Source organism: Chaetura pelagica, unplaced genomic scaffold, assembly GCF_000747805.2.
Source record: "Chaetura pelagica isolate M959 unplaced genomic scaffold, ChaPel_1.0 scaffold222, whole genome shotgun sequence".
In the NCBI taxonomy this organism is placed as follows: domain Eukaryota; kingdom Metazoa; phylum Chordata; class Aves; order Apodiformes; family Apodidae; genus Chaetura; species Chaetura pelagica.
This window is the reverse complement of record NW_009952711.1, coordinates 1,344,168-1,368,390: the sequence shown is the minus strand read 5'-3', so window position 1 is coordinate 1,368,390 and position 24,223 is coordinate 1,344,168. Positions and strand designations below refer to the sequence as shown.

The window sequence follows — 24,223 nt, the reverse complement described above, 5'->3', positions numbered from 1 at the left end:
GAGTGACACTTGGTAGCTATTTACTGGACACAGCTTGACTGGGATATCTCCAAACGCATGGCAGAGCCCCCAGCTGTACCTGTATAGACCTGAAAAGGAGAAGCTTATACCCTGCAATGGTTCTTTTTTTTATTTGCTACTGAGCCTTGAGAGAGAGTCAGATTGTAGCCAAGGTCACTAGTGGGTGTACTGAAACACGGAGAAGCTCCTTCTTGGCTTGACATGCATAAACCACCACCATTAAATGCAGTGACAATACATTAGAGTTGGCTGGGCTGCCTTGTAACAAGAACTCTGCACTAAAGCAGTGCTGCAAACAAAAGATAAAAGCTTGTAATGGCTCATTGATTAGAAGTAAGTAGAGGCTTTAAAGTGGCCTTAGAACCTAATAAATATCTCACCAGCTCTGGTCCTGCCTTCATAGTATCAATCACTTGACTTATGTTGTAAAGGGAAAACATTTTTATTCACCAATATATATACTATGTATTCCTAAATAACAGGAATACATTCCAAGATTTTAACATTACAATCAAGACCATCTCAAAGAGTAAATTCTAGATTGCTCTGTATATTCGCAGAAAATAAACTGCAAAATGGCTTCATTCAGACCCATAAGGAGTTCATAGGAGTCGTGGCATGACCTGACTGACCACAGAACTGAATCAACTGCCAGCAGCAGGTCTAGAGAAAAGCTCTTTGTTGTTCAGTTGCACCTTCAGTTATTCACCACAACTAAAGATACAGGCTCTTGTCCAGATGCTAGAGTTGAAGAGAACAGCTGGATGGGCACTTCCTGTAATGCACAGAACTCACCACTCCAGAGACCAGCAGGAACATTAACAACTCTATCCACAGCCCTGGCAATGGGCAGATCTGAGCAATCAGCCCGAGTCCCAGAAGACACAAAGAGCTGGAAGCAAAAGCAGCAACACCATTCCAGATGAGATTGCACAGACTGCAGGAAAGAATGCATTGTGCTGATGCCAAAACACTGATGGGAACTGATTGACAACTGATGCTACAAAGGCTGTAGCCCTCTACCAGTGGAAGTCGTTGAGGTGCACATACTGTCTTGTCCTATAGTGCTATTATTGCCGATGGACAGATGTGTGATCACAGAGCTAGTGAACAGGTCCAGACAGACCTTTACCCATGTCTGCCACACTCAGAGAAAGAGTTGCCATAGCTCAAAAAGAAGGAGGTTCTTTAATCTGTGCTGAGAAACTGAGGAAGGAGTGGGCTTCAGGGCTGCCTGGAACTGATAAGGAAAGTACCTTCAGGGTCTCAGATTTATGTCCTGCATTCACAAGCTGCTTTTGCAACAACAGTTAAATATTGCACATGGTAACAAAGGCATAAATCTTGGTGCTGCAGCAACTCCTCAGTGAATTACTGTCCCGAAGGACTGCAAGAGTTTAGAACACATCTACTAGAGAAAGGGGTCTACCAGATGAAACTAAAACCAAAATGACAGGAAACTTGGTGCCCCATCTGAAGGCACCAGCCCAGAACATCAAATAGAAATTGGAATCACAACTCACTGAATTGCTACACTTTGACAAATGGGAAAGGAACAAATAGCGAGAGCCACAGGCAGGGAGAGCTGAAAGGTGAAGGAATTTTGTTACACTTCTAATACACCTTGTCCATTCTACACTTTCCATTTGAAATTATTATGTCAATAAAATACAGTAGCAATAAATCAGATTTGTATAAAGGAGCACAAGAGGAAGAAAAAAGGTGGACAAGTGAGCCTTCTGCCCACCTTTAGTAAGCATGAAACCTTATTTTATGTCTGCATTGCAAAGTGAAGTAGGTCAAATTAATTCGAAGCAATACAAAAGATATATCCTCCTAAACCATATGAAGTAAGATTTAAAAAGTAATTCTGCATGAAGAATGTTTCTGGCAGGTAATTTTTAACAATACATTCATTCTAAAAGATCTAGTCATACTTAAGAAGGCTTTCTTTTTCAATACATGTAACTGCTGTTCACAGAACTACATGATGCATAATAAATACAGATAAAAGCAGCTTAAAGTATTTTTCCTTCCCTGAAGTACCACTGAAAAACCTGCTCCCACACCTCTTTCTTGCTAGTGATGGAAAGAATCATAGAATGAGGAGGTTGCAGGGGACCTCCAGAGATCATTTGGTCCAATATTCTGCCAAGCATGGGTAACCTACAGCAGGTTGCGCAGGACCACATCCAGATGCCTTTGCATGTCAAGTGTCCAAAGATGGAGACTGCAACCTGTTGCAGTGGTCTGAAACCCATGCAGTAAAAACAAAACAACTTCCTTATGTACACACAGAACTGGTCTGAAACCCATGCAGTAAAAACAAAACAAAAAACAACTTCCTTATGTACACACAGAACCTCCTGTGTTTCAATTTGTACCTACTGCCCCTTGTCCTGTCACTGGCCTCTGCTATTGTCTTCTTTGCACTTGCCAGATCCTAAATCTGCCAGCCCTTCCTCATACAAGAGATTCTCCAGTCACTGAACCATCTTAGCAGCCCTTTGATAAACGCTCCCCAGTAGCTCCATATCTGTGCCCCTGTCCATGCAGGGTGGTTGGAGCTAGATGAACTTTAAGGTCCCTTCCAACCCAAACCATTCTGTGATTCAGTGATCTCTGGGGACCCCAGAAATGGACACAATACACCAATAATTCAGATTCCACACAGACCAACACTGAGGAAGTTTTTTTGTCCTCACCTGAGCCTAGCAAAACAGCTGCAACCTGACTAAAATAAAGGAAATCTTGACAGTATGGGAGATGCAAGAATTGTCTAGAAGCCTGTTGGTTTGTTGTTGTTTTTTTTTCATTCATAAAGGACAGAAACATTATTAACAGGAAGGATAGAAGCAGAATTAACAAGATGATCAACAGCAGCTTCAGGCTATGTGTTCTTGCTGTATGTAGCTTCTTGCACAAAATTCAGGATGATTCCCAAGGGTTTAGCATTCCCTCAAACTTGATTCTCCTGGCAGACATTTTTTTCCTCCAAAGCAGACAATTTGGGAATTTCCCCTTTCTGCATATGAACCCCAAACTTTCTGAACAGGACGTGTTAGAAAAACAGGAGCCATGTTCTAACCCCTCCCTCCATCTGCACAGCAACTTGCTCCACAGGGAGATGCACCTCAAGCATCTTTGCTACATTTGCTCCCTTATATGGAAGACTTTCCAGACACTTGGAGGAAGAGACTGCTTATCTCCCCAGTTTAACTCTCCAGCAGGTTTCACATTTAAAATCCAGCATATAGCTAAGCTGGATAGAAGGGCTGCTCTGCACTTCACCTTTCGCCCGTCAAGCAGATGCCAAGAAACAGGCATAGACGGGAATGCAAAAGAATTACTAACTTTCTTCTACAAAGAGGTTCAAAGGTGACAGTCCAGATGGTGATCAGCTTGGCAATTTAGTAGCATATTCCCTCAGCAAGTTGTCTAGCTAGGTTAAGTGAGTCTCAAGCTATACAACTTCAATTCACAGATTTTGTGCTGCGTCTGACTGCTTGGGTATCTGCCAAATTGTAATAGTCTGCAGGGAGAAACAGAAACAGATGGGCTGGCTAGCAGAGAAGCATTATTACTGGAGTAAAAGCTTGTCTGCTAGAAAATCAGATTTACAAAACTGAGTAAGAGAAACACTGCCTTATAAGAGACAACTCAACCATTTGTTCCCCTGTAGGATCACAAGAGAGGCACGTTATATAAAGAGATTCATTGTTAGGAATAAAGTGTTTTTCCAGCCTTTCTTCACATCTCATTCTCCTTTATTCTTGTTTCTCCAGTACAACAAATCTTTTTTGAATGGTGATGTCCAGAACTGGATGGTCTATTCCTACTGAGCTCCCATTATTACTGGCTGGAATTCTCCCATTTGATATACAACACTGAGATTAATGCACCCTGGAACTGTACTGGGGGGAAAGTGTGGTTTGTGGGGGGGTTTTGTTAGTTAAAATTATGCTCCCTTTGCTTAAGTCAACTAACCATTGGCGCCCCCCCCCTTTTTTTTTTTTTACATTTACTTCCAATTTTTTCTCAGTTCTTAGTACTTGACTGTGTGAATTTCCTGTGTGATTTTAGATCTAATAATTGTTCTATTATACTGAGTGCTGTTGAAAAAGCTAACCTTGATCTCTATAGTATCTGCAATCATCTTCACTTTGATGTTCCTTACCATTCTTAGAAATGTTCTCAGTATGTTCAACAGTACCTTAGCCAAAGGGTTAGTGCACTTCTGCAGGTAGAAAAGGACTAACACTTACAGGAATATACAAAAGATTTTATCAAAATAAAGATATGTTGCATCTGTTTCTTTTCTCTTATGCACAAGAGCAGCCACTCAAAGGAAAAGATTTGCTCTTAACAAATCCACAGTGGCTGCCTATGAGTGCCTGCTGTGTTTAGGCACTTCCAAAATTGCCTATCAGTTTGTTATGGCATCTTTCCTTAGTTTAAAGTTATCCTGTAATAGCACACATTGGTCTAGTTTCCACATTCTCCTTAAGAAAATTGGGAGATTATTTGCAAAGCCCTAACACAAACCTACCAATGAAATCAGTAACAACTCCAAACATTTGTGGAATATGTCTACATTACCCACCATTCTTAACATATTCTTGCCCTGGACCCATGAGTGAATTCTCTGAGTTGTGTTATGCACTTCTCAAAATTAACCATCTTTAAGACTAAAGAGTGTATTTAGGTTTTCTGGTGATAAATAGCTACTGAACACTGCTAATGAACTGTGGTTTCCATTTTTCTCTTTCACCAGGCATGCTTCCCTTTGCTACAGTATAACTATTTTTTCCCCCTAGATCTGTGTTAATTATTCCGTGCTTATTTCTTCTTCACTTAAATCCATTGATTCTACTATTTCCTGATCATTTACAAGTTATCCACACCCAGATTATCAAGAGAATGCATCTTCAACTCCTCTGACTGCAGCATGTGTTTATGTTGACTTAAGTTGATGCTGGTACCAAAGCCTTACACACTGAAGTCAGAGGAAGCCAATCTGACACCTTACTGGTACTGAAATGCTATGTCTTGCTGTCCTATCTTTGCCTCATTTTCAGCTGCATTTGCTCACTCCAGCTCTTGTGCCAGCTTTAGCACTCATCTGATCCCTTGGAGAGCTGATTCAACTCATTAAACCAGTGGAAAAATACATTTGTTGTTTTGGCTTTTGATGAGCTACTTTTCCTGTAGGGAGAGATAAAAACACTTAACCTATTTCACCTAATTGCAAACTCATGCCTGTTTACATCAGTAGAAATCAATCTAAATTGGAGTTGCCATATTCATCCCTTCATCCCCACCTACACAATCCTGCCCCTTCTCTGTGTCCTTGCTAGCACTCATGGAAATGGGTGATGAGCGAGCCATGGTGGCTAACTTCAGCCAAAGAAACTGTTCACTTTTTACTGGTAAGGTTACTCCTTGCTGGATTGTGAGCTTTGCAGCTGCACAAAAAATTCAGTTCAACCTTAACAGAACTGGATCTGAACTGCCTCCATATCACATCCAGGAACATTATGCAGTGCATAAAGAAATGCTCAACATTACTTGGCTCCCTCTTAACTGAGGCAGGGACATGCCAAATAAGCAGGTGCTAACTAACGAGGGAGTCATGATCCATTTTATTCCCACCCAGTAAAATTTTACCTCAGACGTACAGAAACACCTTTGATTCTACCCTATTATTCCTTAGACAACTATTTGTAACCACCAGTTTATACCCAGTACACAAACGTTATTGTGTTATCTGCCATATCATAATCTGATTATGTATAGAGGTATCCAATTAAGAAGAAACATCACACTGAGGATAAGGCAAAAGACAAGATCAAATTATTCCAAGTGACTATTCCTTGTGCCTAGATCTTAGGCCTTCACAGAACTACTCCCACGATTTTATTCTTCAGAGCATTTCACATCAAATATTAATATTCACCTCTTCATACTGTACTTTTCAAAACAGCATCTACGTTTCATCATCTATTAACCTAATCTCTTATCCCAAGAATATCTGTTTCTCATAACCATATTCTGAGGTCACACTGTTTCTCCTAAGTATTTTGATGTCGCACTTTTTGATCCAAGCAGGGAGCAAAGTCATGCAGGCAATGACTCTTTCCCCCCCTACATTACTCTTAAGCAGAAAAGTCTTCTTTAGCATAATAAAAATAATGCAATTGAGTCTAAGTGCATGCTTTGTTCTCATCTCAGGAAACAGATTATTTTTTTTTTCCTCCTTACAACTTCTATTACAAAATACAGGATGTATTATTAGGCTTCCACAGTTCTGAAGCTGAAGTCCATTAAATGTTTCTTACTGGTAGAAGCTACACTTTTATTTCACAATAAATTACAACAATTTTGGATGTTATCACTGGCACCTCTCAAACCCTTCTATGTTACTGAAGAGAGAAAAACAAACCAAGACAAAATTCTTTATTTACATTTCTATGCTTTTTAGAGAAGCATCACTTATTAAAAGTCTATCAAGGTTGTTTTAACTTAAATACTATTTTCACATTCAAAACTTCAGTGTTCTTTAATTGTTCTATTTAAATGACCAGGGTTACCAGGTGACAGTAACACCATAAGTCTCAAGAACATTCAGATCAAGTTTTCCACTCTCATAAAATGTAAAAGCTACAAGGAAGACCACTTTTAGCACACTGCATGTAAAAACAGTTCAAATTCTCTTTACCAGGCAGAGCCAGCAATCTAAGCAAAGGAAATATTATAATAATACTTAAAAGGCACAGAAATACTAAGTGTAAGCAACACAGACAAATTAGTGGCAATTTGTCAAAGTTACTCAGTTGCTTACATAGACCAGTGACAGAAGTAAACAGGAGCTTCTGACTGCCCAGTCCCTACCCCACCCCGAGCCCTCATGTCCAGCTTCCTTGGATAGAAAAGCATCTTCTTGTTCCTGAATAAGAGGAGAATCTTTTCCACAAGCCAACACTCATTATCAAGTACTATGATTTACAGTGAACTCCTCTACTCTGTCCCACTTGCCATACAAAGAAAAATATGACAAATCATCTGTCTGCAAATGAAGTTTCAAATGATAGCTTTGAAAGATACACATGTAGTGTTCTGCCCAGCACTGTGGAATATGTAGCACTGTGCTGAAATCAAAGAGGAAACAAATCCATGTCTATTCAGATATTCTTTCATGCTGCCAAAAGTCCTGCAGGACAGCAGAACACTCTTACTTCCTGAAATAAGCAGTGGCATTTTTACCATTCTGCAGGGTCCTGTGTGCAGTACAGTGTCAGGTTTTAGACACAACATACACCAAAATCTAACCCCAGAACAATGCCATGTTAAAAACATCTGCTAATCCAGATCCCGTATTGCTGTGAGTTTTAAACTGTTTAAAAACATTCTCTTCAGTGCCCTGATACCAAAATTTAACTTTTCCAAGTCTTTCCTGCCAAGAAATACTAAAGAATGCATGTGAAAGTTTTATGACAGTTCTGTACAGAACTATGACTTCACTGTAGCCAGTTTTTATCTGCATGTCAGAGCTGCATATTGCAAATCTATTCCCTCGAAGCATTTTTTTATCCACTGCAACTCAGAAAGAGAACAGAACTTGCTGACTCTTCATTTCATAGCCAGATTGTGCAATACAGTAAATTCCTGTTTGCCTACCATACAATGATGGTTTATAATTTCTTTAGATTTTTTTCTTTAAATCTGCAGTGTATTTTTCAAAGTACACTTTCTGTATTTTCTCAGTTGCACATGATGGCTCAAAACTTTCAGTATAGCAATGTGTATACACATCCTTAATCTGAAGGGTCAAAATCCATGGCACGATCCAGGGCAAGTGATCACATACATAGGCAGAAAATACTTCAGTTTGGCTCAATGCATTACAACCAAAAACTCCCAAATTCTGTCTATCACAGAGAGCAATCCCAATCTTTGTGACTTTCTGTTTAGGGAAACTGTAGAGAAACTATCATTCTCAGCACTCCGCAGTATAAGTTCCATCAGCTTTCCCCACACTTAACTCCATCCCATAACCTGTACTGATTGAAGGATAGGCGTTCATTTTGTACAGCTGAGTAAAAAAGCAGTAAATTGCCTTCATAACAAGTCTCTGGATATCAACTGTTTAATAGCTTATCCCTAAAAAGAAACTATTATATTGACATTAATCTAATAATCACCTGTTTTCTTACAGACATTTAGGTATAAGCGTATATTGAGTCCAATACTATACTCATAATTCCATGCAAAATAACTGGCTTTATTTGTTTTTACCACAAATCAGAAAAAAGTCAGCCCCTTCTATATGAACCAAAGGAAAAGTTTAATACAATGTACTTACCGAAGGATTTCTTTCCGAGTGAAGAAAGTGCAATCCTGTTAAAAAAAAAAAAAAGTGTGTTACTGTGCTACAGAAATACTGAAAACAATTGCAAAGAATTATTTTTCAACCTTTTGGAAGGAAATTCAGACCTGGCAGAAAAACATTAAAGATGCCATCTGTAAAATCATTAAAGATGCCATTTCATGCAACATCTGCTTTTGACTCAGAAAGCAACATAAGGTATAAAACTGAAATATCCTATAGTCAGAGCTTATCAGTAAAAAAAAAAAGTTAATGTGAAATTCCAGGAGAAAAAAAAGACAGCTAGCTGAAACACTTTTGAGGTATGACCAGAAACAACAAAGTTAAATAAAAAAAGAAAAATATAGGCCAAAAACATTCAATGAATGGAACTAGAAAGCGATAAATAGCAAAGAGATGAAGACAATGCTTTTTAACTTGGAGTATTCCTCTATTAGAGGCAAGTGATTTAATAATAAAGCTTATGTACTTATTACCTAATTATTAATGCTTTTCGCTAATAATTACTTTGCACTGTGGTTACTTTGGCAAAAGCTGCAAACTTCCCTATGTTAGGAGCATGTATAAAAGCACAGTCCCTGCTCCAAACAGCAGGAAAATGATTGGGCTTTCCCTGTAGTATCACAGAACTTTAAATAATTTTCTAGAGCGCAAAGTAGAGGTGGCTGAACATGAAAGAAGAGCTTACAAGCATTGCCCTGCATTCTGAATGGCTGTGTAGTGGGAGCATTCACACTGGTTTAATTCACTATTTCTGAACATCTGTATTTTGCTAGAATTCACACACTTCACAAAGGAACCATACTATGAGTAATGAAAGAGCTTCCATTTAATGTATTTCTCTATCCATCACAAAATAAGTTATATTTTCAGGTGCTCTAAGGAATCACAATAATCAGTCCCACCCCATTAACAGAAATCCCCAAATCCCCATCACCTTATCTAATACATATTCAGGGAAAATTCAGCCCTGCATCCAAAACTAGGAGTATTGGTGGCAGTTAAATAATGGATGATCAGTTTAGAACGTTGTTCAGATCATAAATCCAGAAAACATAGATCATCTTGTCTTAAAGCTCATGGCTGATGAAGGTTTATATATAGGAAACAACAACCAAACCATTAAATTCTTACTGATTATCTGCCTCTCTCACACCCATGTGATGTGACAAATAATTTGTCCAAGACTCTAGCTCTAAGCAGTTTTCCTCCTTTAACAAAAACATTTAAAATAGATCATACTTTCAAATCAGCTAGTGACAAGCTATCATCAGACTTGATAAATCATACTTGAGTACATACAAGAAGTACGACTCCCCCAGTCCTGCTCTTCAGGTAACTCCTGAAAAAGCATTTCTTTCCTAAGCTGAGAATCATTCTGGCCAGACGCCTGCTTCTTCCAAGGAGGGGAAAAGCAAATTCTATCAGCTAGCTAAAGCAGTCAAACTGTTTGTCTCAAATATCGAGGTCTGCTATCAGCCCTGCAGGGTATCAATTATTGAGTCTGCTTGCTCCCCTCCATATAGAGTGGCAGGAGAAGCAGCTCTTCCTGCAGTGTATTGTGTGGCAGAATAGTGTTACAAGGCACAACAGGAAGCACCTTGTGAGCTGCCAACACCGATGTCACTTTGTCTGGAACTGCACAAAGTGAAATAGGAGCCAGCTGGTTAAGTCTTCATTAAGTCGAGCACATTGAACACTTACGGTCAAATTATCACTTAAGGAGGCTTCATTTACTAAGGAAAGGCTGGTGCAATCTCACAAATAACTGTAATGCCCTTGGCAGCAAGCATCCTGTAATTATACAGAGGCCTGAGAGAACAGCAGACACTGTTAACTAGAAAGCTGACAGGGAATTGATATGCAAACGAATAAAGATGAAACAGAGAAGTTACCCTTTACCTTCCAGAAATTATGCAAAAATGCCACTGAAAGACACATTAAGAGGTCAGACCATAAACCGTTTTCACTGATGGTCCACATATCTTTATTTTTTTTTAACCTGAGTCACTTCATGATACTGAAACCTTCTGTAACAAAAGCAGTTGCAAGATCAGCCTGACCACTGTTACAGACGACACGGTTCCCATCATGCCTGCCAGTTGAATGGAATTGTGTCAGGGATGAGGAGTGCAAGAAATTTGAGTGGTTTCACAGACCTCTGGCAGAGATCAGGGTCAGAGCACCACAAATTGTGACCCGGCTTCTACTTTTGATCTACAGCAAGGCATCACACACCAGTTAAGAAATGCTTTACCATGAAGAGGTCTGGTCTCAAATGGCAAAGGTAAATAAAAGGCCTGGCTCCAAGCTACCTCTGAAAGGCAAGTCCAGGCATCTCTTTTGCTTCTCAGCTTCTTATTTCTGCCTCTTCCTTCAAGCACACTCTACAGTGATGAGTAACCGCATCAGAGAGCTCGGAGAGAAGACACTAATGTGTTTGGAAACTAACCTGTCAAAAATTGATTCATTTCCAGCTTGGATAACTTCCTTTTAGTGGCTGAGAATATAGTGCCAGTAGTGCTGGTAGAAGTATCTTGATGGCAGGAAAGAGGTGCAGGAGTACCTTTTTTTTTAGAAAGCACAGCCTTAGATTGGATTAAAGTCACAATGGAACAAGAGTCTAAATAACAATTACGTTTTATAGTTACTGGAACGACCTTTGGCCAAAGAAACACAGGTGAATCATCCAATTTTCTTCTGGCTACTTCACTCATAAAGAAAATACACAAATGATGGGCAATAAATAGTAAATCAGTATGGTAAATTAGCTCACTCATAAAGGGGAAGTGGATCCTGGAAAGCATTTGTCACTCAAACACATTATATTATTTGTCTTCCCTCAAGCCAGAGATATCATAGAACACATCTCACATTATATAGACTGTATCTGAATTTATTATGAACTTAAACAACCTGTTTATTCTGTTTGAACATTAAAGCCACTGGGAGTCCTACTAGAAAAAAAAAAAACACTGAAATGTAACCAGAGTTTTTATTATTCTTACCAATTCAAGATTTCTAGCAAAAATTTATTTTCAGAATTGTTGCTCTTATTTCTCATGCTATACAATGGCCTGAAAAACTGCAAACAGGAGAACCCATGTGGGTTTTAGGTTACTTAGAATAGAGGCTTTGCCTTGAAAGGATACACAGAAAATTTCCCATTGATTTCAATAAGACCATTAGCCTGTATAATGGGACTTAGTTCTCAAGTTGGCATTTAGGTGGCTTAACTGGTTCTTCAAGTATTTTGCAGAGATAAGAGTCAGATAGTTGGTGGCTGGTACAATGACTTTCTGCAAGTCAGTCAATACTGCTCGTAAGGTAGAGTTAATGGCCTCTGCTCTTAAAATTTACCCTTTAAAAGAGCACAATGTACAGGCTGATAGAGTTTTATTCTTTGATTTCACATGATAGGTGAAGGCAGGTTTAGGACCAGGCAGGAACAGATTGAAACATGGTGGGGTCTACTGCCTTTGCCACTAGTTGGTCAGACTTCACTGCCAACTCCCAGAACAGACTGTGCTTAGATCTACAAAGGCTGAAAAAAATTAGGAAACCATACAGCTGTGCTGAGAATGCTGATACTTAATTTTATGTAAAGTGTACATATACAGCATAACATGAGGCATGGCTCCAGAATCAGACCACTTGGAATTTGTTCTGTTGGATATATTGTCAACACCTGAATATGTCATGCCGTTTATGAACGGCAGCACAGCCCACTGAATGAAAGGTTGTCACCACTTTTAGAAGCAAGTATCATTGTGCATAAAGCACAGTTTTCAAATAAAACTAATTTTACATGAATAAGCAAAACACTTCTCTATAGAAAAGAACAAAAACAACAGAAAAAAACCCAGAACAAACAGAAAAAAAAGTAGCAGCTACTGCAAAATAATAAAGCTACTGCAAAATAGTATTTCTTAAACCCATTAAATGCATATTACTTCTCTAAGATAATACATACATAGTTCTGCCTTTCACATGTGTCATTTCATAAGGGCAGGATTATTCTGATCCTGCAACAGCTTCACTGGAAAGTTTTATAAATAAGGAAATTAAATAGTCTTAGCAAAACACAAAACAAAATCACTCCAAATTAGAAGAACAGTCTGAAAAGCCAAAAAGCCACAGAAAAAGTGAACCTAATAAACCTAAAACTAATAGGAATATCCACAATATCCTCAACTCAAGACAGCTGAAATTCATGTAACAGTATTACTGAGTAGCTTTTAATAAATAATAAGCACTGAATGCTGCAACACTTTCAATATTAACATGTCCAATTATTTCAGAGGTTTCATTTTTTAAATCACAAATGGTCTCTTGTACTGTGCCAAAAGTACACAATGTAAGAACATTTAATCAAAATATCCTATGAAGTAATCGAAAATTTAAAGTAAAAGGTGCTAGATAGAAGCAAACTACTTTTCATACAAGACCTATTATTAGTTTTATTCTGGTTACATTTTACAAATGAAATTCTTTTACTCTAGTTGCCATACAACTAAAAGTGTATGTATAGAGTTTGTGCAAAACTAAGCCACCAAGATATTGATGTATTTTCATCATTGTAAATATATCAAGAGCTACTTGAAGTCAGTGAGACTAGCACCAGTCTTTCAGTTGCAAAGCTGTACAAGTACTTCAATTAATCCAGATTTAACACTAAAAAAAATATTTGTCAAAAAGTTAGTAGCTGCATGAATAATAGTATTGGTATATGGGCATACCTTAAAAAATGCTGGTTGCATCAGAATGCCAATTGCCATTTTAACATCCAACCTATCTCTATTTGTAATCATATATACATTAGAACTACTGCCTGAACAACTAAAACACTGAGTTTTAGGAGAAAAAATCTGCAGCTGTAAGGGCCAGTTTATATATTTATATTGCAACATGGGAGTTACACCAGTCAGACATTAGCAAGGACTGAGAAAAAGGCAAAATATCAACAAATGTAATTTTGCTCAATCTATATATGCACCAAATTGTAACACGAAACCAAGATACAACTAAAGCATAATTTGACAAAAGCTTTGTTCCATTATTATGCTACTTAGATTTGTACAGGAACAGCAACACTCTAGAAAACTGAAAAATAATAATTGAAGAACCTGTAAAAGACACTTTTTGTACTCTTGCAAAGGGGTTATTTTCAGAGATGCTGATTAAGTCAAGCACAGCTTTTAAAATCAAAATAGAGCTTGATGACCTAGTTTCACTTTATAAATAGCACTTCTCTTCAGATCACAGTGTAACTTGTTTCATCTGGCTTTGTATGACTTGTGAAATACAGTTGAATCACACTGACTGGAATTTTAGCAAAAGGAAAAAAATAGCTCATAATAGACAAATTCTTGTGTAAGAAAAGAAAGTAACTATTTCATATTACTATTTTTTACTGTAATATTGCCTAGAAGACTGGATACATACTGTTTGTTTTAAGGCTGCATTAAATAATGGAGACTAAGTAAGCCTATTAATTAACAAATACAAACAGAAATGGGCTTGCAATGAAAACAGTAATACCTAGTAACAAATATTTATGCCTGATATTGCCTAGGTTCTCTCTACTCAGAAAAAAAAAATAGCATCAAATTTGTATCTAATTCAGACCCCTTACTAAAGTCACTCCAGAAAAGGCAATGAGATTGATGAACAGAGGAGTGGATCATCCATACTCCAAGCACAGCTCTGTGGATTTCCTACTTGGCTGTAGGCACTGAGGCCAGTATATGGCTCTGATGTCACTGTGCTATATACCTGTATTTTGTTTTGCTTTGAGCATCTTTATACAGCATCACTCAAAAAAAGCCCTAAAATTCCCATTAATTTTCTTTTCTCATTATAAGTCTTGGCCACCAAAATCCACAGACCACTTGTAAAAGCCTAATTTTAAAATGTTAGATTGCAATGAAATACATCTTTCTTGATAATTATTACTTAACTTTATTTATTTATTACTTAAGTTTTTCCTAGGCAGACCCTGGTTTGATTTTGCACTTTATGTAAAAAAAAAACCAAACGAACCACAAAAAAAACCCAGAACAGACAAGTACTCTAAGAGCGTAAGAAGCAGAAATCCCCAGTAGAATTAATTTTCTTTCAATGCTAACTTTTTAAGTGAGGTGAATCTCAACAAGGAAACTCATGTTTGCAAAAGCCAAATTTCCCCAACATTTCACTGAGTTTATGACAATTTAAAGAGCTGCCAACTAGAACACTATCTTAGTAACAGGTGATATTAAAAAGTCTTAGGAGATCTACAGATTTCCAGTCTTTAACCTCCTTCTACCTATTTCAAATGAAAAGAAAGCTGTAAGAGGTTTAATGTTAATCAAGCCTTATCATGCCTATTTTACGAACAATTTCAGCTGACCTTCCATCACCAGCCTTAATAAAGAGTATTTAAAACACTCATACTAAAAAAACTCTGGTAATCTTATGGATGACTGGAGTCAAAATAATTTCATGTAAAGGTTCTACTTAAAACTGAGTCTTCAATGACAACTTATGTGCCAAAAAATATTACACATGAGCATTCCAGAAAGTTTAAGACCAAGTTGTTTCATTAATATCATATTGACAATCTGAGATCTAGGTATGCTAGCTCTTCAAGCAGGTCATTTTTCTGCCCCTTAATGTTTACTCCTGAAATCCAAAGCCAGTGACCCATGGTTTCACCATATTTTTCAGCACATCAGCCCCTCACTTTTCCATCTCATGTTGCCTCCTGTCAATAAGTTCCTAAAACATAATGCATTTTAAAAAATACACTAAAGTAGCATTCAGGTGCAATTTGTGTTAAAGACAAAAAAGGTGGAAGTTACAACCAGACAATACAATGGCCAGAAATATATTCAAATGAAGAAATTAAAAGCCTGACCATGAGAGGAATGAGGTTTTGAACAGTTTTCTAAAAGCAACTCTGGGGAAGTAACACAAAAATTCTATTTTGAAAAAAGTATTAAGTTGACACTTTAGCTTCTGCCATACTGATACAAAGGATGCTGTAACCCTGGATATTATTCTAAAGAGTACAGTATCAACTCATAGATATACAAATTCACAAGAAATTGTCTAGTTCTCATTTAGAAAAAAAACTAATCAGTGACCTATTTTAAAAGCAATTGATAATTAGATGCCTGACTGTACACTGGGGTACAGCTGTGCACAACAGGCTGTTGCAAAGCAGACTCTGGTACACGCGTTTTACTTTGGTCCAAACAACCTGGCAATCAGACTGCTGGCTCAAGAAATGAAAAAACTGTATTTTAAAAAGTAGGCAATTATTCTCCCCTTTTCTGTTTTGAAGGAATTCCACAAATACAGGAGCTCTGTGCATGGCTACAGCTGCAAGCCCAGGATTTCTATACTGAAAAGATCCAAGAAGTGTGCAGTAACTAAGGGACCAGAGGCTAACCTCCTTAAAAATAAGGGCTTCATCTGACTGTTCACAGAAAAAGGCTAATATTCCTTCCTACCAAATTCTAGAGGTTATTGTCCTGAAACTTGTTATTTTATTATATTCACCACAGAGAACAGGTGCTATCACTAGTCAAAAATTATCTAGCAGTATACTAATGAACTACAAGTCCACCTGTAACTGAGAAATCCCACAGGCTGCCTCAATCCACTGGGCCTTGATGCTGCCAGGCTTTGAGATCAATTACCCAGCATTATGAAAGGCAGGGGCTGCAAAAGCCATTAGAGAAAGGCAATTTCTACATGAAGAGTAGTGAATTAGGGATGACATTTCAGCTCTTGCATTTGCCAGTTTATGTCAAGAAGATAACATTAATTACATTTGGATTTTTTTTTGTTTCACTGCAGTTGGGCTCTGTTCTGTGTTCACTTTTATTGGTAGTAAGCAGACACTGGTGCTTTACAGGTCTTTGATTTCCTTCTTGCCTACCCAACAGGGATGTAAAAAAGCCTTTCTTTATCTTAGACTACTAAGTCTAAGATCACTACCTTAGTGTAACACATTACAGTGACAGACCGCTGATGAGGGTGAGATGTGTGACAGAGCAGAAATTAAACTCCTTTTTAACTTTGCCTACAATGTCAAGAAAAAGGCTAGGAGTTTTAGGAGAGTGTTTAAATTCATGCCTTATTTTCAGCATGGGATAACATTTTAAAGCATTTTAGCAAATACCCTCAGCCTCTCTGTGGCTAAATATCTACACCACATTAGCACTAATGCCGAAGAAAATAGTATTTAAAAATCAGTTTTACTTCAAGGATTTGAGTAAAAAATGGAAGTTATTTTCTTCTGTGGGCACTGAATCTGTCCCTTGGCTACCAAGGGATAAACTAAATGCTTATTTCCTGCACTGTTAATTCTCTGTTTCTCTCTTCATGTAGGAGAGCAGAGCAATACAGCCAGTCCCGCCTGCACCTCGTTAAGGCAGCTGCCTCCTTCAGCACCTTCCTCTTCCAGACAGCCTCACTGGATCTTCAGAAACTTGCCCAAGATGCCTCCTGTGCAGATAGCTTCACACAAACCATTTCAGTAACATTTGCAGTGTGTTCAACCACAACTGAATACTGGGAATTACTGTGGGGTTTTTTTGCACTATTAAAAATTCAGTCGACACAATGAGAAGTGAATAAAGTACCAGCAATAAGCTATCCCTGGACATAATATGCACACTACTTCTGTTAAGGTAAGAAACTACCATCCAGGAGAGGATGAAAACACAAGGATACCTATTTCTGGAATTAGGTTAAGCATATTTCTCTTACTTATCCTTAGGAGAAATTAAGTAAGACAAGTCTTTTTTTTTCCCCCCCTCTCTCCTCTATTGACAGCAAAGGCATCGGGGAGGCAGAAAAGAGGTTATTGCAATACTTTCTTTTTACAAAACACTCAATAGAAAGATTCTACTAAGAACTCCCTTTTTCAAGCTCATCACCATCTTTATCCTGCTTCCTAGTCCACACACTGAGGATTCTATTCCTTGTATACAAAGAAGGGAATTAAAGTGTATCCCACAACCCAGCCCTAAAATACTATCATGATTGCTGTGAAAAAGCAGCAGAACATATGCACATGGGCTACAAATGAAATTTTCATTTATATTTGGAAAAAAACACATCCCAAAACAAAAGCCTCACAAACACTAAGATTTTCTTCCCCCAATGCCAACTAAGATATCTTACCTGGTAGGCATCTAGCTGTTCATCAGTAAATATCGTTTGCTTATTACCCATCTTAAATGAGGAATTCTTCCTCTATGCAAATGCATCCCATTAGAAGCAGCTGGATTCCTCTGTATTGTAGGCATTTAGAGCACGTAAACTCCGTGAAGGTGCTGAAAAAATCCCAAAGCCTGCATTGAACTGGTTTTGACTCTACTTGTCCAGTGAGGAAGGACACAGTACTGGGAAGTCTTTGCAAAGGCTTGACTCCAATGCGCCGGGAAGGAGAGTGATAAAATCAGAGGCAGGTACCGCCTAGAAGCAGTGATGCCATCCTGCCCCTTCTCCAGCCGCTTTTCGAAGAGGCACACAGAGCTGCGATGACATACAAGCAGGGCAGGCACTCCTAGGAGGAATGGGCTCTGTGCGGCCCCGCTCCCTGATCACCCCCCGCCTCCAGAGCCCCCCTGCTCAGCATCTCCCGCCACCCGATGGCGCTGGGCAGCGCAGTCGTACTGCGCACCCGCGCAAGCCCCGCCGCCGCAGCCAGGGATCCGCGGACACACGTTTCTGTAGCTGCCCTGCCCAGAGAAAACAGCCCTGGCCCCAGGACTTGTGCCTGCACTGCGGCCACGACCAGCAGCTCTGGCTGTCAGGGATGTGAGTCCCCAGCCGGAGGCACCAGTCCCCCCCCGGTGTGACAGGGAAAGCAAGTGTTCCTTCTCACACTAATTCAATAAAATTGGGAAGACTACAGAAAACAGGCGTTCATCTCACTCCTTCGCCTCAAGCAAGTACTGCTGGAAAGAAAAAAATGCTACCACAGCCTAAAGCAAAGGTAGAAAGTACCACTAGAGGGCTCACAGTGTATTTTATGCAGTAATACAACCCTAATAATGTATTGCCGAGAACATTAAAAAAAAAAGGACGTAAAAGAGCATGTAAGAGACGCAGGCAGACAAAATTAATAAACTCAAATGAAAGTATATTATCTAATATCTGCAGTAGGACAAGCTCTCGTAATAGCAGTAGGAAGAAGGCTGAGCCAGATAGGATGGAAACGGAGGAAAAACCTGCTATAAGGAAGTTTCTTGGGGCTGCTCACTTACTTGTGTCACTTCTTTGTGTACAGCTCTGCCAAAAGTCCCTTTCCCCTCAGGAGGCCAGGCGCCTATTAAAACACCTGGAGAACTGTCTAGTGTTTTTTCCTACAGCTTCTAATGATCCTGGGCTGACAACAGCATTGCATAACAGGAGTTCAATTTACCTTGGCACGTAATAACAAACATTTAACAATAACACTGACAGTATTGTATTAATAATACAATAATACTAAAAGTAATGTATTGTACACATAGTAAAAACATCCTGTGTAGTGTGTTGGATAGGCAGTAAAAACGTTCTATGAAGTGCTGAACCTTGGACTGTTCTGAGACAGCTTATTTAGATTGTCACATTTGGAAATGTAGGTGTGATTAGCTGCAAACCAGCACTGCCCTGAGCTACAAAACCACAAAGCTTTACCATTAGACCAAATAAATTATTGGGAAGAGAACATCATCAAGAAGACACATTAGTGATAAGCAAAACTCTGAAATTTAGCAGTGAAAGAATGGATTCTACCGATAAAATATATCGCAGCACAGCTTCAGAAAAGGAAGTGAGAAGCTACAGTAGTAAGGACAACACCAGCTCTGAGTGACCAGCCACCCAACCAGGAGGGCAGCAAGTAGCAATCACAGTATCAGGCAGCTGTGTCAACTGTTACGTGCCCAAACTGAGCTCTGGTTTTCTAGCCACTAGTGGTGTGGGTTTTTTTCTTCCCCTCACAGTACAGTGGCATTGGATTCTTGTTATGTTCCAAAAGATCCTCCACAAGTCGGTCAGAATGTAAAGAACAAAAACACTCCCCAGTCTGCAAAATACAGTATTCCTATTAATTAAGTGCTCTTTTAACACGCTGTTTTGAATCAGAAAACTACAATACATTATAACCCCTTGAGATTAAAGAGCTTTCATAGTTCTGGAAGTTCTTAAACACCCTCAAGTCTAGTGGTTATGCATATAATTAAGCACATTTCATATCTATGATCTGGTGCTACTGAAATGCAAGAGCCAGCAGCTGGCCAGCAGCCACTCAGACCAGACCAATACTTACAGTCAAGTGATTTGCATGAAATAGCACTCCTTTCACAGCCACCTAATTAAAGCTGCCTGTCTATTCTAATCAGATTAAATATAAATGGGCAAATTATCTTTAATGCCATTATACAGAAGTGAATTGACACCAGGGGTGGAACAGGCTCCATGTCTTTTCATACCGTGACTGTGTACTTCACAGTATTCTTGCAGTGAAAAGACCGGTATCTGATGTCTTCATTTTTCACCTGCTTTTATATTCCTAGCTGCCTGGTCCCACGGTATCTTAGATAGCACACGTATCATCTAGTATTCACATTTAAAATCAAAATAGTAACAATAAAAAGCAGAGGGGCTAAAAAATGGAAAGCATCCATTAAGTGAGACCTACTTGTGTTTACAAAGCAGGCCAGAGGCAGAGATCCTGGGACTCCCAGAGGTATTTCTGTTTATGCCTTTGGGCCTGGATTTGCACTCTGCCCCCTCCACTTTCCTTTTACATATTAGGAATGCTTTGGTTTCATTCTAATACAAAGAAAACCTACAGGAAAACTGGTATGGCTAAAAGGAGTTGATTGCTTTAAAAGATTTAGAAGTTCTTGCTTTAAAAGAAAGACTCAGCTGACCAACGGAACAGCACCCACTGAGCACATGGACAGAAAATAAATTGTTTCTTGAATTCCTCTTTCCAAACTCTGAAGAGTATTTTTTAATAATGAAATAAAATTAAAATACACATTTTAAAAAAAGAGGATTCAAACACTGATTGTTCAGGATTCCACTACACTAATTAACTCTTCTCAAGCATGCTCCAGTGGTATCTGTATTTCACTGCATAATTACTTTGCTATACTAACTGGGTAACATTTAAATAGAGTATAAGGCACAAACTCCTTTTATCTGTTTCTATGTATCAAATATCAGATTATTTTCAGTTTGCTTTTTCACTACTTCTGTTTGCATTTAGCAAAGATTAGTTTGTCAGCCGAGTTTATGCAATACTTACTCAGTAGCATTACTGCAACAGATCAACACTTTTTTATGTACACAGCAAGATCTGACTTCACTGTTATCAGGACCAGTCTTTCATCACACTTTCCTATATTTCAATTTCTTTAAACTGTTTGCCAAAGCAAGTGATTTTAAGATATTTAGCAACACATAGCTCTTATCTCGCAATCAGTTGAACATAAAGTAGTCTAACTAGATACACACAGCAGTCTTGCCACTAGACTGGCCTCTATAACAGAGAACATGGTTAGGTAGTCACTGTTCACCTGCTTTAGAAGTTTAAGTCATTGAGCAGAAAATATACTATCAATCATGTACACTAGAGTCAGTATTTTACAGCAAGGTGGCTGTCAGCTGCAATAGCTTAACACCCACCAAGGCTGTGAATCTGAGCCCAGCTGCAGGAACTCGTTTCCACAGCCACAGCTCAGGGAGTGGGACAAATCATGCTAGCACTCCTGATGGCTTTCAGCACAGTCTCCAGGGGACTTTGCTACCTTGTTAGTAGAGGTGTAAATTTAATAATCTCCAACAGACAGGTCATACTACCTTAAATTGCCTCTGTAAATTATGCAGTGAGATTATGACTATGGCTCTTATTCTTCAAAGAAAGAAAGAAAGCTACTATGAACAGAGATCACCCAGCCTGTTAACAAGAGGATCCAGAGTTTTAACAATCAGGCTGCCTATCTGCTACCTTCACTGCTCAAGCTAGTTTGCTACAACTTTTATTCAAGTAAAAAAGAACCTGCAAGTATTCCAACACCATCTCTCCCATACAGATGTTTCCTCGCAGATTAGCTCTTAATAAAGAATCACTCTGTTAGCAAAGAGAGCAGTTTTGATCTAGGACTGCCTGTACATTTATTCTGTTGCTACTTTCTATGAGTCATTAGGGCCTCCTTCTCCTGCAAGTGTAAGCAACAATGATCCCTACTTGCAGTGATTACAAGGGAAAAGTTTATTCTTCACTGAAACTGCGGAAATTCCCCCCAGGTCTTTGAGGCTTTGCTTTTCCACTTTAAACCTACTTACAGTTTCGTTTGCTCACAGATAAATGAGGAACAATAATGTTCACCTACAATAGGTGCTATGGAGTTAAAATAACTACAGTGCTTGTGAGCTCCTTAAATAAAAATGTTAGAGCTATAAAACATTACTATTACAATATGCTACACCAACTGTCACAACTTGCCTCTTAGTTAATAGTTACTGCAAGCTATAAATAAAAAATGAATGGTGAATACACAGTTACAAAATAGAAGCCACAAAACAAGTTAAAATATCAGATTGATGCTACTGCAGTGGCTAGAAAAGTTGCTTTCCCAACACGTGGCCACCAGGAGGATGCTCAGACCCCACTAACTGTGTTTGGAAGTGCTACCGTGTAAGAGGATCCCTCACGGGACTGAGCCCTGTCTTACAAACGAACAAACAAAACTTGAGAAAGATGCAAAACTAACAAATTGCATTTGTTATGCTAAGCAGTAACTTCCTGTAGACAGCTTTTAATGTTAAAGAAAAACCATGTGCAGCATTTGTCGGTTTTATTATCTTACCTAGCTAGCTTAATGAAACACTCTGCCTTAGAAGATGGAGGTTTCTGACTGCATTTCATTAAGCCTAATTTATCCAGAACAGATCAATCATTTTTTAAAAAAAAGCTCCTTTACACATGACCATGCTTTTGCCTCAAGAACAAAATAATAAAAAACTAATAATTTTTTCCTAAGTAGATTAACTTGAATATAGTTAATTCCCTCATAGGGAGTCTCAATACAGTGATCACTAGGAAAAAAAAACAAACTACTGCTATCTCTATATAGACTTTTTTTTTCTAGACAAAATAACTTGTTTTAGTAGTGTTGTTTAGCCCTTCTCAGAACAAATCCAAAACAGTCACAGTTAATGGCTTATTATTGTATTATTTTGGTAGCACCTATCAGACATGGATCAGAAACCTGCTGCAATAGCTGTTGAAAATATATGTAAAAACCACATCAATTTACAATTAAAGTGCAAACCCAGAAAACAGACAGGTACAGTCAGAAAACACAAGATAACAGCATAAATACACTCTGTAGTATAGCACATAATCAGCTTAACATTTATGGAGTCCTTCAACAAGCATCATGGCAAAACTAACAGGTACAAAATAAAGGAACAGAATAGACATACACATCTCACAGGAAGCAATTAAAACAAACAACTCAAGTAGTATGTCCTAGAAAAATCACAGGTCAATCTCAGATGGAAGCAAGTCTACAAAAGGGGAGGAAAAACCCCAGAGAATAGGACATGCAAACCATGGAAAGTAAAGATGGCACAAAAGAGCCAATATATACAACATACGATCAAGCTTTGAATCAAAAAACTAATTTAGAGAAGATACCTGCAGGGCCAACTTGGATATTAAAGACTAAATGAAAAAACAGCAGTAGTTAACAGAAGAAAGTAAGTGTCAAGAGCACACTTGCCATTGCAGATAGCACCAAAGCATTACCAAAGATTTTTATCTGAAAAAACTGAAACCCACAGTTTCAGTTTGGAGTTTTCAAGCACATACAGGACACACAGTAAGGCCACAACTATTCTGGCAACTCCACTACCAAAAACCAGCAGCAAATTATACTGAGACATCTTTATATTGCCAAAAAGGTGCAAGAAACCAAAGGCAGTTTTGGTTTCCTTTTACACAGTCCCTTGAGTTTAAACTTTCAGGATATATTAAACTCATATTTTACATCATTGTTTGCAACTATTGAGGTTAGAAACTTGGTCTTGATTTTGAACAATTAACAACAGTTGACATTTGTTGACTGAAGAAAACTGGAAGCAATGGTAACACTTATTTAGGCAGCAGAGCTTAGCATATCCTGAGAGAGAGTGTCTGCATCCCTGCTTGCCTCAGCAGATCACACAGGCTGGTAACACCATCACCACTTCACAGGTAGGCAAATCTCACGTACCACTTACTAAGCCCAAAGTGAGCTTGGTGCTTGACTCTCAAAACCACCCCAGGCTACCTCGCCACCCCACAGCACAGAGTGTAAGCGTTTTAACTGCTTTTGGGGACCGACACCCGTCTCCCTCCGCACTGCCCGCACCCGGGACAGGCCGCAGCCCCGGGCCTCCCCGCAGCGCAGCCCTGCGGGCCCCCGGACCCGCAGGATCGTTAGCATTTCCAAAACTCACGGGACAAGTACTTCAGAAATTAAGGCAAATATAAACCCTAAGCTGCCCTTATGACAGCAATTTCTTTTTTGACACCTCAAAGTGCGGTTTTTTTTCCTCTGCTGCAACGACCTCCCAGGGCCTTCCTTTCCTACGGACACTCCGTATTTTCCCGTGAGCGACTCAACTCTACAAGCTCATAAAACGCTGCAACGTTTCGGCACGGGAGGCAGCCTGGAAGCCCTGCAGCTTTCCCGCCCGCAGCTGCCGGAACGGTACCTCCTCAGCTCCGCACCGGGGCTCCCGACGGACCCTCCTCCGGCCTGAGCTCACCCG

General features: G+C 39.0%; 2 protein-coding genes across 2 annotated transcripts in view; one reads left to right on the top strand and one right to left on the bottom strand.

Moving 5' to 3' along the window:
• CIB2 (calcium and integrin binding family member 2) overlaps window positions 1–17,635 on the bottom strand; it is a 39,337-nt gene extending 21,702 nt beyond the window's left edge. The window contains exons 1-2 of the mRNA XM_009994370.1: window positions 17,585–17,635; window positions 8,384–8,418 (exon numbers count right to left, since the gene is read on the bottom strand). Coding sequence (XP_009992672.1) covers window positions 8,384–8,418; window positions 17,585–17,635 — 86 coding nt within the window. The remainder of the gene's footprint in view (window positions 1–8,383; window positions 8,419–17,584) is intronic.
• A 343-nt stretch (window positions 17,636–17,978) lies between these two features.
• IDH3A (isocitrate dehydrogenase 3 (NAD+) alpha) overlaps window positions 17,979–24,223 on the top strand; it is a 19,196-nt gene continuing 12,951 nt past the window's right edge. Inside the window, exon 1 of the mRNA XM_009994508.1 lies at window positions 17,979–18,223. Within this exon, the coding sequence (XP_009992810.1) occupies window positions 17,979–18,223 (245 nt within the window). The remainder of the gene's footprint in view (window positions 18,224–24,223) is intronic.